This window comes from Lissotriton vulgaris, chromosome 8, assembly GCF_964263255.1.
Source record: "Lissotriton vulgaris chromosome 8, aLisVul1.2, whole genome shotgun sequence".
Taxonomy (NCBI): domain Eukaryota; kingdom Metazoa; phylum Chordata; class Amphibia; order Caudata; family Salamandridae; genus Lissotriton; species Lissotriton vulgaris.
Genome location: NC_141696.1, coordinates 1,504,119,629 through 1,504,134,002, shown reverse-complemented (window position 1 = coordinate 1,504,134,002; position 14,374 = coordinate 1,504,119,629). Strand labels below are relative to the sequence as shown.

Sequence of the window (14,374 nt, the reverse complement as noted above, 5' to 3'; positions counted from 1 at the left end):
ATGACTTGTCAGAGCAATCAAACATGCACATTTTATTCTTCTGTAAATTTTACACTAAACCCAGACGAAGATTGGTTATTCCTCTACTGAAGATGATGTACGTAAATCGCTGTCGCCCTGCCTTTTTAGCTGTACAAAAACTGGACAATATTTTAACTGTCGTATTTATTTCCTCGTTTTTAAAAAAATTATTTTAAATTACGAAAATTTATAATGTTTTGCTTATGAAATTTTACTGAACTGTCTCTGGAATTATGTAGATATTTCTTTGGTATTATGGAAAACTGTTTATGTATCTATGACAAATTGATAATGGTGCTTATGATGAATTTCTTAACTGGTTGTGATTTTATCTGTACTTTTATGGTTATTGAGTTTTAATAACCGAATAAAGAATCTTGAACTGAATTGAGTACAAAATGCAGTTTCCTCTTTTTATAAAGATCACTGATTAGTGCATTGAAACATTGAAAAAAACAATTAATCAATTTTTTTATTAAAGTAAAATCCTCATGCACAAATTGGATTTAGGTCATGTGAAAGGAGGGTAAGGGCCATATGTATGAAGGTACCGATTTGCGATTCTGAAAAAGCGATTTTTAAGAAATCGCTATTTCAGAATCGCAAATTGGTATGTATGTACAAATTCGCTTTTTTTTACGAATTCTTAGCATTCCTTAATTGTGATTAGCAAATCGCCATTCATTCCTATGGGCCAGGAGGCCCATAGGAATGAATGGGAAGGTATTCTCAATTTTGCGATTCGCATTTTGAAAATCGCAAATTGAGAATAATTTCAAGGAAGCAGGGGTGTCCAAAGGACACCCTGTTGCACCCCTGAAATATGCATGGGGGCACATGTGGGTGAACATACATGCCCTAAGGGCATGTATGTGCTTCACATGGCACTTTGAAAAATGCTGAAATGTGCATTTTTCAAGGAAATCGCAACTTACCACAAAGTAGAAGTTGGTGGTAATTTGCAATTCCTTAAGGGCATTTTTGAATTGTTTTTGGCTTCATACATTGCATTTAAGGAATCGCAAAATTTGCGATTCCTTAAATGCAATTGAAAAATAAGGAATCGCAAATTTAGAGTTCCTTATTTTGGACCAGATTTCGGCCTTTGCGAATGCAAATTTGCTTCATACATATGGCCCTAAATCTCTAAAGTGTGTTAAAAAAGAGACACATGAACCTAAAAAAAATATGTGGGAAATACAAGAGGCTCATAGTGAAAGACAGCAGAGATTCATTTTAGGAATACATAAATTGCAAATCAGCACCACAAGCAACGATTGTAATGGAATTAATCATTTTTACCTTGTAGGAGGCACTGACATCTACGCACAATGTAACTGTTCCAGTAGGATGCCAATAAAACAATAATTTGTTGCTCGTTATGATAATTAGTGAAAAAATATAGTCGGTACATTTCTGATACTTTCTATGAAGTAAGAATAATTTCAGTTACTCACTTCAAGGTTTTCCTTATAAATCCAGCAAGATTCAGTACAGGGATGTGTTCGAGTTATGGCATACTGTATACAAGCATTCCAATGCAGTACCAGCACGATGAATCCAATCATGCTTCCGATTCGTATTATCCGGTCGTTGACAAACAATTCCAATTCTGTCAGCTAAAGAAGATAGATATTCAAGGTTACACTTCATCCCTATGCAGACTTAAATCACCTTTCTATTATGCGTCTGAGGAAGTACAACGTTGTCACCATAGTCATTTTCAGCGTTCCTACGCTGACCTCAAGCATGAATTATTCTTTGGACAGGGCATTAAAAAGGAGACCTTCCAAAGCAGGCAAAAACGAAATGGGAATCCAAGGAAAGTGAAATTCCTTCTAAGCCCAGATCAGACCCAATATAGAGCAGTTGAGCTACTACCATGTATTTCACTTAATAGCACTCTATAGCAGTCCAGTGCATTTAATCGTTGACACATGGTATAGGGAGCTGGCTCTTTATGTCATATTTCAAAAATCTGATATACCGTGTAAAGAGTCAAGGGGTTCCCTTATGTGTGGACAGGGGCTTGCTATGGCAATCCCAAAGTGCTCGGTTAGGGGGTAGTGTGGTCGAGCCGCCTTAGGCTAAACACAGAGGAGTGAAAGACATCAGATAAATACACAATGATCAATAAATGACACACACCTATATGCCACGCGTCTCTGCTTCACTGTCGGCCAGCTAATCCACATATTCCAATTATTTGGTAGTTATTCTGGATACCAAATTAACTGGGCTAAATCCCTCCTGTTCCTTCTGCCGGGAACCATCCCACCCCTTCCGACTAGTGGACAATCCCTCTCAATAAAAGATAAATTTAAATACCTGGGTATAGTGATATCCAGGAATTGTGCTGAATTCCTGTAGGATAACCTTCTCCAGCAACTGGCCAGGTTGCGAAGATATGTGACACACTGGGGACAATTACCGATGTCCCTAATGAGAAGGGCCGCTCTGTTTGAAATGATGACACTGCCACGTTTACTGTACGTCTTATAGGACACTCACTACAAAGTACAGAATGACTTCTTTCATAAAGTGGACAGTGAATTAAGACAGCTCCTATGGGATGGTGGTAGTTGGAGGATAGCCCTCCACAAACTATTTGATGGGGGTCTGGCAATTCCCAACTTTAGAAAGTATTACTGGGCTGCTCAACTGGTCACAATCAATGACTTGGTATTAGAAGGACGGGAGGAACCTGCTTTTAGAGTTGATCGCCACTCGATGGGACGACAGGAGGCGCTATATCACAGAAGGATGGAGAGACAGCTACCACCGCACACACAAACAGTTGCCTGTGTATTGAGGCAAGCCTCAAAATTCCTTGGATGGGTGGATAGATTTACGGAAAGGACTCTACTGTGGGACAGTGATCTTCTGTGGTAAGTGGGTGGCTTGAAGGAATTCCATAAATGGGGTCTCTTGGGGATAGACCACCTTGGAGACGTCTGGAGAAGGCAAGTCATAATCTAGTTTGAGGATTTAAAAGTGGAATACTAGATGCACAACACAGAAAAGGTCTGTTACTTGCAGCTGGGGCATGTTTTACGGGCTCATATTCCTAAGGGTGAGTAATTACCGGAATACACACCCCTGGAAGACAGGCTTTTGCTAGACCCAAAGCCAGATAAAGTCACCTCCTTGATATACAGAAAGATTATTAACGACACACACCAGGAATATTGGGCGCCTTGCAGGAGGCATGGGAGGCAGAGGTGGTAATGCTGAGGACGATGATTAGGGGGAGGCAATAGAGAGTCCCAGGGAGGTAGCTATAAGGGCACGTTTCTGCCTTATGCAGCTTCGTATCATTCATAGATTCTACACCTCCAGGACCCTTATGCATCGAATGGGTCGCTGTGACACTAACCACTGTGCTAGGGGCTGTCAGGAAGTGGGCTCCTTCTTCCACATGCTGTGGGTCTGTCCTATAATCAAGAAATATTGGGGCAAGATAACACAGGTTATGTTTGAGGAGGTAGGCCAGACTATTCCACTGGAGGCTAGTTGGCATATTCTGTGCATGACTGGGGAAGAAACATGAGCAAAATATTCTACAATGTGGCTAATGGTTTCAGCCATGGTTGCGAAAAGTACTATAGCCAGCCCCTGGAGAGCGGAGCGACCCCAGCGACTTGTAGACAGAAAAACAGATCTTATAACCACAATATGGTCCAGCACTCCAAATTATAGTTAGACAAATATTTCAATATAATGTTGTTACGGGGCTGCTGCTGGACATGAGCCGGACTTTAATGCTTCTTCGTTTCCGCCCCGTGGACAGGATTCCTGTGGCCCCTTTAACGTGGCCTGGGCTGTTCCGGAGGAGGACTCATCAGCCGTGACGTCACCGGCCTGTGCCCAATCAGAGAACGAGACAGCGGTGAAAACCTGCCTACAGGAAGAAGACGGCACGAAAGCCGGGTGGGGATCGAGTGAGGAGACACTGAGCAGTTTTGGGAAATGCCACGAAGAGGAAGCAGACGACGGACAGCCCAGCCGAGAAAGAGCGCCAGGAGGCCACCGTTCCCGCGAGCCGCCCCGCCGCACTTCTGGAGAAGTGTGGCTAGACAAGGTACGGGGACGGCTAAAGGGGCTGTTTGCTTCACGGGCGGATACGGGGTAGGGGAGGACTGAGGGGTCACGGGGCTGACTTTCTTGCTATGAATGGTTCTTCATTCCCTGAGCTCACTCAACCTCTGTCACGTATCGCTCTACCAGTTGTGTTAAACAAAGTCACATGGGGCTGGTCCCTGGTGAATCCCTCACTCCCCGCTCCCCTTTCTCACGTTATAGTGTCTCAGAATAGCCAGTAATCGGGCCCCTTGTTTTTCTCTTACTTTTCATGCAGGGAACAACTCCTGCTGAGCCCTGGCATCATTCCCTGGAGACTTCACGAGAACGTCGGACTTCTGTGTAAAGACTATCAGTTGGAAGGACATCCCTTCAAGAAGAGACTGGGTCCGTTATTGTTGTGTTACTCCAGACCAAAGGAATATCCCTCATTTATTTGAACCCCGTGTTATGTGGCTAAGCATTAAAACACTTGTTGAACTACGTAAACGCAGTGTGCTGCGTCTTTCATAAGTCGGTCCATACCTGCATAGCTGACAATTGGCGAGCCAGATAGGAGCGTTTGGGGTGACGAACCGCCATCCGATACAAGATGGAAGCACTAATCCAACAGATGAAGGAGAATCAAGATAAGCTCGAGTGGGCCATCGGGCAAACGTCCGCGCAAGCCGAAGCAGACCGCGCCGCGTTCATGTCTGCTATGCAAAATCAAGCCGACAACCTTATTAAACTAGCTGAAGGACAAAACCATTTAATGGCAGTACTGCGACAAGGCAAAACCACCGCCCCTCCCCCAGGAACTGTCGTTCCACTGCAAAAGTATGTTTCAGGGGAAGATCCCTTAGCCTTCTTTCTGAACTTTGAAAGGGCTGCTAGAGCCAGTGCCTGGCCCGGGGATAGGTGGCCCTTCTATCTTGCCCCCCTTTTAACTGGAGAAGCGCAAGCAGCATATCAAATGGTGACTAAAGATGGTACGGTTGCCTATGGACTCGTGAAACAGTACATCTTAGACCGGTTGGGAGTTGATGAAGAAACACACAGGCTGAAATTTCGACAAGAAAGGGGGAGCCCTGGAGATCTCCCCAAAACTCTATTCTATCGATTAAAAGCAGCAGCTGACTTGTGGCTGAAACCACAAGACTCAAGTATGGAAGAAGTCATGAATAAAATTTATCTCAAACAGTTCCTGGAGGCTCTGCCTTATGGAACACAGCGGTGGCTAAAACAACACGCTGGACTGACTCTTGAGCATGCCTTAGAAATGGCCACAAGCTATGCACGTGCCCAGGGCCGACCCCCCCATAAAGGAACCTGAAAACCCCAAACGCACAGTCCTAGGAAAACCAGAGAAGAAAATAATAAAACCTCCAGTAGAACTTCCGCGTCCTCGTCTCCCTAGACCTGAGATACCACTGACTTCAGGCCCACAGTGTTATGATTGTGGGGAATGGGGGCATATAGCACGTTATTGTAGGAAGAAAAAGGAAAAAGAAGAACCCATGGACGTGAGCTACGCACCCCGTTCCCTCCTGTATGCCCAGGAGACAGGGCCAGTTTTCTATGTGAGTGTAGACATCAGTGGGAAAATAGCTAGGGCTCTGCTTGACTCTGGGTGTCGACAATCCGTAGTTAGAAAAGAATATGTACCCCATTCTTGTCTTCTGGCAGGGAAATCTGTTCACATAAGGTGTGTCCATGGGGACGTCAAGAAGTATCCGTTAGCCAAGATATCCCTTTGTAGTTCTTCAGGAGTCACGACAGAGGTGGTGGTTGGGGTCTTAGAAGAGTTGCCTGAGCCAGTCATTATAGACACTGATAATCCAGGGTTCCTTTCTCTTAAGAGAGACGCTGTTAAACAGCCTCCCAACAACGCCCTCCTTGTATCAGAACCCTGGGCTAGGGACACACACTTTAGAACAGCACAGTTAAACGATGCTAGTCTTACCAACTCGTGGCAAACAGCTCGTTCAGGTCAGGATCCCTTAACTAGGTCCTACCCCACTTTTATAGAACAGAATGGGTTGTTATATCGACTAGCAAAACCCGATGGGGTACCCCAACTGTTGAGACCAAATTCTATTTTTTGCACATGCTCATCTGTTAGCAGGACATTCAGGAGCGGAGAAAACAGGGCAGGCCATTCTTAAACACTTTTTCTGGTCGGGAGTTTACGCACAAGTCCAGCGATACTGCCAGGAGTGTCAGATTTGTCAAAGGCGTAACCCCTACGTTCCCCCGGCAGTACCACTGATGCCACTTCCCATTCTTGGAAAACCCTTTGATAGGGTGGGAATGGACCTGATAGGTCCCTTACCCAAGTCAGCAAGAGGACATCAATACGCGTTGGTGTTGGTTGACTACGCCACCCGTTATCCGGCGGCGTTTCCCTTCCAGGCTGCTACTTCATCCGCCATAGCTCAACGTTTGGTTGAGGTCTTTTCCCGAATGGGATTTCCCCGGGAGATCATTACTGACCAGGGGACTCCCTTTGTCTCTAGGCTGATGAAGCAGGTCTGTCAACAACTTAGGATCAACCACATCAAAACTTCCGTCTACCACTCTCAGACAGACGGCCGGTAGAACGTTACAACGGGAGCTTAAAGCTCACTCTAAAAAAACTCCTGTCTGGGGATGGTAGAAATTGGGATCAAATGTTACCCCTAGCTCTTTTTGTCCTCCGTAGTCAGAAACAAGCCAGCTTAGGTAAATCCCAGTTCGAATTGTTGTTCGGACGTACCCCAAGGTCCTTACTAGAAATAACCAAGGACAGCTGGGAAAAAGAAGGAGCACAAGAAGCAGAAGCCCTGTTAAATTACACCAGACAGCTACAGTCCAGACTCCATGAACTGAGAACCCTGGCCCGTGACCATCTAGCTATAGCTCAGGTGAAACAAAAAGTCTTTTATGATAAAGGAAAAAAATGGAGAGAGTTGGATGTTGGGGATTGGGCCTTAGTTTTACTCCCCACGTCTACTCATAAATTAAAAAAAGAGTGGGAAGGTCCCTTTCAGATAATCAAGAAGATAGGGAGAACCACCTATATTCTGCAGGTGTCGAAAAACAGTACCCAAATGTACAATATCAACATCTTGAAAAAGTGGTTGGGTAAACCTCCACAACCGGTTCATACCATCAACACGGTCGTTCACACTGTGCACGACACCCCTGTAAACCCCGACCTTACCCCACAAGAAAAGGAGGATGTCCTTTCTCTGTTACTTAGGTATAAGGATGTCTTTTCAGACCAACCAGGAAAGACCCAGATAGCGGTACATACCATTCCCACAGACCCAGGTGTTGTGGTAAAACAAAAACCGTATCGAATACCTGAAGCTAGGAGACAAGCCTTTAAAAACGAAATCGATCAAATGTTACGTTCTGGGGTGATAGTACCTTCGCACAGTAACTGGTCTTCGCCAGTGGTTTTGGTCCCAAAGTCGGATGGTAGCATTCAGTTTTGTATCGATTTCCGTGCAGTAAATAGAGTGTCCTAGCAAGATGCATACCCACTTCCTAGAGTGGACGAATTACTAGAACGTCTTGGTGATGCTCATTATATCACTACTATTGACCTCACCAAGGGATATTGGCAAATTCCTCTAGCTCCGGAGGATCAAGAGAAAACTGCCTTCTCCACTCCTCATGGATACTTCCACTTTACCGTGCTCCCATTTGGCTTACATGGCGCCCCAGCGACTTTTCAAAGGGCCATGGACAAGGTACTATCCACGCACCATCAATACTCTTCCGCATATTTAGAGGATATCGTCGTCTTTAGTAAAACCTGGCCGGAACACCTCGAACACCTTGAAAAGATCCTTGCCAGTCTCCGGGATACTGGCTTTCACATTAACGCAAAAAAATCAAGAGTTGCATTTCGAAAGGTGAAATACCTCGGCTACCTCTTGGGTGATGGTCTGATCGAACCCCAAGCCGAAAAGGTGAAAGCTATCCTGAATGTACCTTATCCCAAAACCAAAAGAGACCTGAGAGCATTTTTGGGTTTAGTGGGCTATTATAGACAGTTCATCGGCCAATTTGCGGAAATAGCCAGTCCACTCACAGATCTCCTCAAGAAAAACCATTTGTCTCCCAAGTTGGCAGCCCCCCTGATAAAGAGTTAGGAGACTTTCACTCATTGAAAACCTTCCTCACGTCCGCCCCAGTGTTGATGTCACCAGATTTTACCAAGCCCTTTATTCTTCAAACGGACGCCTCTGGGGTAGGGATCGGGGCTGTTCTCTCACAGGATAACAACGAAGGTGTCGAAAAACCCATCCTCTACATCAGTAGAAAGCTGTTCCCCAGACAAATGGCATATTCCACCATCGAAAAGGAGTGTTTAGCGGTTCGATGGGGAGTTGACAAGCTTGGGTATTATTTGGAAGGCAGACCCTTTATCTTATGTACGGACCATGCCCCGTTGACATGGCTGCAAAGGAATTGTGGCCATAACGAGCGTATACTCCGGTGGTTCCTAGCGCTCCAGCCTTTCCAGATGGAGGTCCAACATCAGAAAGGTTTACAACAGGGCAATGCTGACTTTTTGTCTCGTTTTCCTCTTTCCCCCGATCGGGAAAATCCCGGGGGTGGGATCTGTCACGGGGCTGCTGCTGGACATGAGCCGGACTTTAATGCTTCTTCGTTTCCGCCCGTGGACAGGAGTCCTGCAGCCCCTTTAACGTGGCCTGGGTTTTTCCGGAGGAGGACTCATCAGCCGTGACGTCACCGGCCTGTGCCCAATCCGAGAACGAGACAGCGGTGAAAACCTGCCTACAGGAAGAAGACGGCGCATAAGCCGGGTGGGGATCGAGGGAGGAGACACCGAGCAGTTTTGAGAAATGCCACGAAGAGGAAGCAGACGACGGACAGCCGAGCCGAGAAAGAGCACCAGAAGGCCACCGTTACCACGAGCCGCCCCGCCGCACTTCTGGAGAAGTGTGGCTAGACAAGGTACGGGGACGGCTAAAGGGGCTGTTTGCTTCACAGGCGGATACGAAGTAGGGGAGGACTGAGGGAGGTCACGGGGCTGACTTTCGTGCTATGAATGGTTCTTCATTCCCTGAGCTCACTCAACATCTGTCACGTATCGCTCTACCAGTTGTGTTAAACAAAGTCACATGGGGCTGGTCCCTGGTGAATCCCTCACTCCCCGCTCCCCTTTCTCACGTTATAGTGTCTCAGAATAGCCAGTAATCGGGCCCCTTGTTTTTCTCTTTCTTTTCATGCCGGGAACAACTCCTGCGGAGCCCTGGCATCATTCCCTGGAGACTTCACGAGAACGTCGGACTCCTGTGTAAAGACTATCAGTTGGAAGGATATCCCTTCAAGAAGAGACTGTGTCCGTTATTGTTGTGTTACTCCTGACCAAAGGAATATCCCTCATTTATTTGAACCCCGTGTTATGTGGCTAAGTATTAAAACACTTGTTGAACTACGTAAACGCAGTGTGCTGCGTCTTTCATAAGCCGGTCCATACCTGCATAGCTGACAATTGTATACAAAAAAAATTGATTGATTCAGCAGGTCAGGTCTTATTCCCTTTTCCCTTATTCGAAATGTTTTCTTCACAGTAAAATATGATCCGGGTATACTGCGCAAGTGGCTTTTTTTTCATCCTCTTCAAGTTGCGATGGGGCTACACCCAATGCCGAACTTTGGCAAATGACTTATTGTTAGAACTGGGATTTCTGGTTGGCTAAGGCTTACACCAAAGCCAGGCAGAAACCACCATTCTAGTCAGGGCAAGGGAGTCACATGCCAAGATAACCCATGCTCACCCCCTTGGTAGCTTGGCACGAGAAGACAGGCTTATCCTGGAGGCAATGTGTGAAGCATTTGCGCATGCAGCAACAACATCCTGGGCACACCACAAAAGGAACTCCACACAAGGTTATATAAAAATTACTTTTGTATTGTCAAAACACATCAGATAGTAATCACACAATATACATTGTGCCAACTGGCACGGGCGATATTTACAAGGGATTATTTACACAGGACAGGGCCACGTAGGCCACTGTCAGAATCAGCACTTAGTAGAACTAGCACTTAGAATAACTGTCACACCAAATAACAATTAAAGATCACAACCAGTACCCACTGGTAAAAGGTAGGTACACACAACACAATACTAATAACCATAGGCATAGATCACGCATGGACACATAAGAACAATTGTTACTTACCTGTAAACAGGTGGTTCTCCAGTATTGGTGTCTTTCATAGATTCTTGAATATTCCCTGTCGTCGAAGTGGGAGTCCCACAGTAAATAAAATGGCAGTAATGCTAAATATATATATATATATATATATATATATATATATATATATATATATAAACATAGTACATGATAAAGAAGAGGAAAACAAACTGAAATCCTCTAAAAACGATTCCTACATAGGAAAGCATGATAAAGAGAAAAACCACTTGTAACACATTAGTGTCATTATGTTAGTCCAAATTACAGCCAATCAGGCGCCAGCACCCTCTAGAACCTTCTCAGAAGCTCAAGCCCTCAGATTTTCGTAGCACAAGTAACCAAGAGTGTATGAGGAGAAGAGAGCCTCTGAGGGGAGGAGGGTGGGTCGCATGTGAATCTATGAAAGACACCCATACTGGAGAACCACCTGTTTACAGGTAAGTAACAATTGTTCTTCTCCAGTATTAGGGGTGTCTTTCATAGATTCACATGCTTGAATAGAATAGAAAGCAGTAACCTCCGAGAACTGAGATTGCTAGGCACATATATGGAAAGAACCAAGACAGTTCTAGAAATAATACAGTCATGTAACACATCATAGCAATCACAGTAAAACATCAAGGATGGGGGAACAGAGGCTCACATTATTGAAAAAGATGGCGAAGCACTTCCTGTCCCACTGCGGTATCCGCTTCATTGATGGCATCCAAACAGTAATGCTTGGTGAAAGTGTGCCTGCTGGACCATGTTGCTGCATGGCAAATCCGATGAAGAGGCACACCAGCAAACAAGGCGGTGGATGAAGACATCGCCCTCGTAGAATGAGCCCTCACTGAAGACTCCAATGGTTTACCAGCTTGCTGGTGGCAGAAGGCAAGGGCTGAGGAAAGCCACCGAGCAATTGTTGGCTTGGAAACTGGATGTCCCTTACGCAGTCGTCCGTATGCAATGAACAGCTGGTTGGACTTGCAGAAGGAGGCAGTTCTGGCAATGTAAAATTTAAGGCATCGTTTGATGTCCAAAGAATGCAAGCACTGCTCCGCCGGAGACTTTGGGTCCGGAAAGAAAGTTCTCAGGAACACAGGCTCATTCAAATGAAAGTCCGTAGGTACTTTAGGTAGGAAAGAGGGGTTGGTGCGGAGCGCCACTACGTTAGGCCTGAACTGAAGATAAGGCGGCTTGATAGTGAAAGCGTGAAGGTCGCTCACGCGACGAGATGAGGTCAAAGCCAAAAGTAGCGCAACCTTCCAGGTGATGAATTTGATATCCGTTTCATGGATAGGTTCAAATGGTGACTTCATAAGTTGGTATAGTACAACGTTGAGGTGCCAAGATGGAGGAGGGCGCAGAACAGGTGGGAACTTGCGGAAAAGCCCTTTGAAGAATTGACGTATGATTCTGGACGAACAGAGGGAAGAAGAGCCATTGTTTCGGAAACGAGATATTGCAGTTAAGAAAACTCTCAGGGTATAATGAGAGAGTCCTGACTGAGCGAGGCTTAAGAAGAATGGAAGAAGTTGCTCTGGAGTGGAATGAATGGGATGGACATTGGCTGCAACCCACTAATGGCAGAATCCCTTCCACTTGAGTTTATAAGTTTTGATGGTAGACGGAGCCCTAGCCTGAGATCTGCGAATTCAAGGTGCTCAGGTTCCATGCCCATAATTGCAGCGTGGAGGGGTCCGGATGGCACACTGTCCATTGATAGGAGGTCTGGACGAGGACGCAGAGGAATGGGCTCGCACTGGGACAACAGAAGCAGTTCCGAAAACCATGCCTGTCTGGGCCAACGAGGTGCGATCAACAGAATGTGGCAGGGCTGTCTCCGCATCTTCCACAGCACCCGCGGTACTAATGGAATCGGCAGAAAAGCGTAAGCGAATAGATCGCACCAGTCTATCAAAAGGGCATTCCATCACGACCCGGGGTGGGGATGCCAACTTGCATAAGACGGGCATTTCCGATTCTCCGGTGTTGCAAAGAGGTCTAGATCTGGGTGACCCCACTGGCGAAAAACAAGATCTAGAGTCGGCTGGTGCAGTTCCCATTCGTGTGTTGAGGAAGTGGACCTGCTCGGAGAGTCCGCCAAGATGTTGGACACGCCCGGAAGGTGGACGGCTGTCAAGGTGATTTGGTGACGGAGAGCCCAATCCCAGATCGACTGGGCCAAGTGAGACCGATGAGGAGACTTGGTTCCTCCCTGTTTGTTCACATAGTGCATACTGGTGGTATTGTCCGTTTGGATCAGCACTGACTCCCCGTGAACTACAGGTAGGAATGACTTGAGCGCTAGGAAGATCGCCATCAACTCCAGCCTGTTAATATGCCACTTGCGTTGGGGCAGAGTCCACTTGCCCTTGATGGATAGGCCCTGGAGATGAGCACCCCACCCCTCCAGGGAGGCGACCGTCGTCAGCGTAAGATCTGGTGCATGAACGAGACAGGGCGTTCCCATTTCCAGGTTTGTAGGTTGTGCCCACCAAAGCAAGCTCTTTCTCATGCGGGTTGTGACTGCAACAAGGTCGTTGAAGGACCCGGAGACCCGAAGCCACTGTAAGTCCAGTTCTTCCTGAATAGGACGGGCGCGCAACCTGCAATTTGGGATCAGTGCGATACAAGATGAAGCCATTCCCAAGAATGATTTTAACGTTCGAACAGAAACGGACTGTTTTCTTTGAATGAGGGAGACCAGAAGAAGGATTTTCTGACATCGCTCGTTCGAGATGAACGCTTTTGAGAGCTTCGTGTCTAGGATCGCTCCCAAGAAGGATCTGGTTTGCAGCGGCGCAAACTGTGACTTTTCGACGTTGATGGTCAACCCCAGGGACTGAAACACCTGCCGGCAAAGGCGAGTGTCCTGACATAGCTGATGGTGAGATTGAGACTTGTGAAGGCAATCGTCCAAATATGGAAAGATTTGAACGCCTTGTAGACGCAGGTGAGCCACCACATGGGCCAGTACCTTCGTGAACATACGAGGAGCTGATCGCAGCCCAAAGGGCAGAACTTTGAACTGAAAATGCATTGGCCCCACCTTGAAACACAGGTACTGGCGATGTTGGTGAATAATTGGGACATGAAAGTATGCGTCTTGAAGGTCTATGGTGGTCATGAAATCCTCGCTGGATAGAAGACGCAGGATTTCCAGTAACATAAGCATGCGGAACGATTGGGACTTTAGGAACTGGTTGAGAGCCCTCAAATCCAGAATAGGTCGCCAATCTCCGGTCTTCTTGAGTATGAGGAAGAATCGAGAGTAAAACCCCTTTCCTCTTTGATGTTTCGGGACCACTTCGACTGCACCTTTTAACACTAGAAGATGGACCTGATGGTAAAGCTCCTCGAGATGTGGAGGAGGCGGGCCACGAGGTGGAGTACAAGGAGGAATCTCTACAAACTCTAGGGCATGACCCCATCATACAATGTCCAAAACCCAGTGGTCCGAAGTGATCGAGGACCACTGAGAATAAAACAGAGAGATTCGACCTCCAACACTTTGAGGGTGAGAAAAGTCATTGGCGCTTAGAGTTGGATCCACGGTAAGAGGACTTTCCTCTGTAGGGCCTGGAGGGTTGCTGACGAGATTGCTGATTGGGCGTGTAACGTTGGCCACTCTGATTGTATGAGCGGTATTGCTGCCCACCTCGAACGTTGGAAGAAGTGCCGCGTCCGCGCGCACCTCGAAAGGACTGCTTCCGAAATTGCAACTTGCCCAAAGACTTTGCCGTATCGGTGTCTTTCTTAATGGACTGCAGGGCGTCATCTTTATGGGATACGAATAGCGATTCCCCATCGTAGGGCATATCCAGTATTTTGGATTGGACTTCCTGCTGGAAGGATGTGGATTTTAGCCAACCCTGTCGTCGGAGTGCAGCCGCACTTGCAAGCAGACGGAAACCTGTGTTAGCAATATCGACTGCGCAGTCGATCATTTCTTCTGACGTTCTCTGACCATCGCGAAGAATCTGTTGAGCGTCAGCCTTGGAAGCATCAGGTATTAGTTCCATCACATCTGAAATGCGTGACCACATCTGTCTGTCATAACGTCCCAAGAAGGCTAAGGCATTGGC

At 46.5% G+C, this 14,374-nt stretch overlaps 1 protein-coding gene across 1 annotated transcript in view; it reads right to left on the bottom strand.

The window, feature by feature from the left end:
* The window catches only part of LOC147699006 (potassium/sodium hyperpolarization-activated cyclic nucleotide-gated channel 2-like), a 1,915,905-nt gene that overhangs the window by 740,620 nt on the left and 1,160,911 nt on the right, over positions 1-14,374 (bottom strand). The window contains exon 5 of the mRNA XM_086933539.1: positions 1,479-1,640. Within this exon, the coding sequence (XP_086789665.1) occupies positions 1,479-1,640 (162 nt within the window). The remainder of the gene's footprint in view (positions 1-1,478; positions 1,641-14,374) is intronic.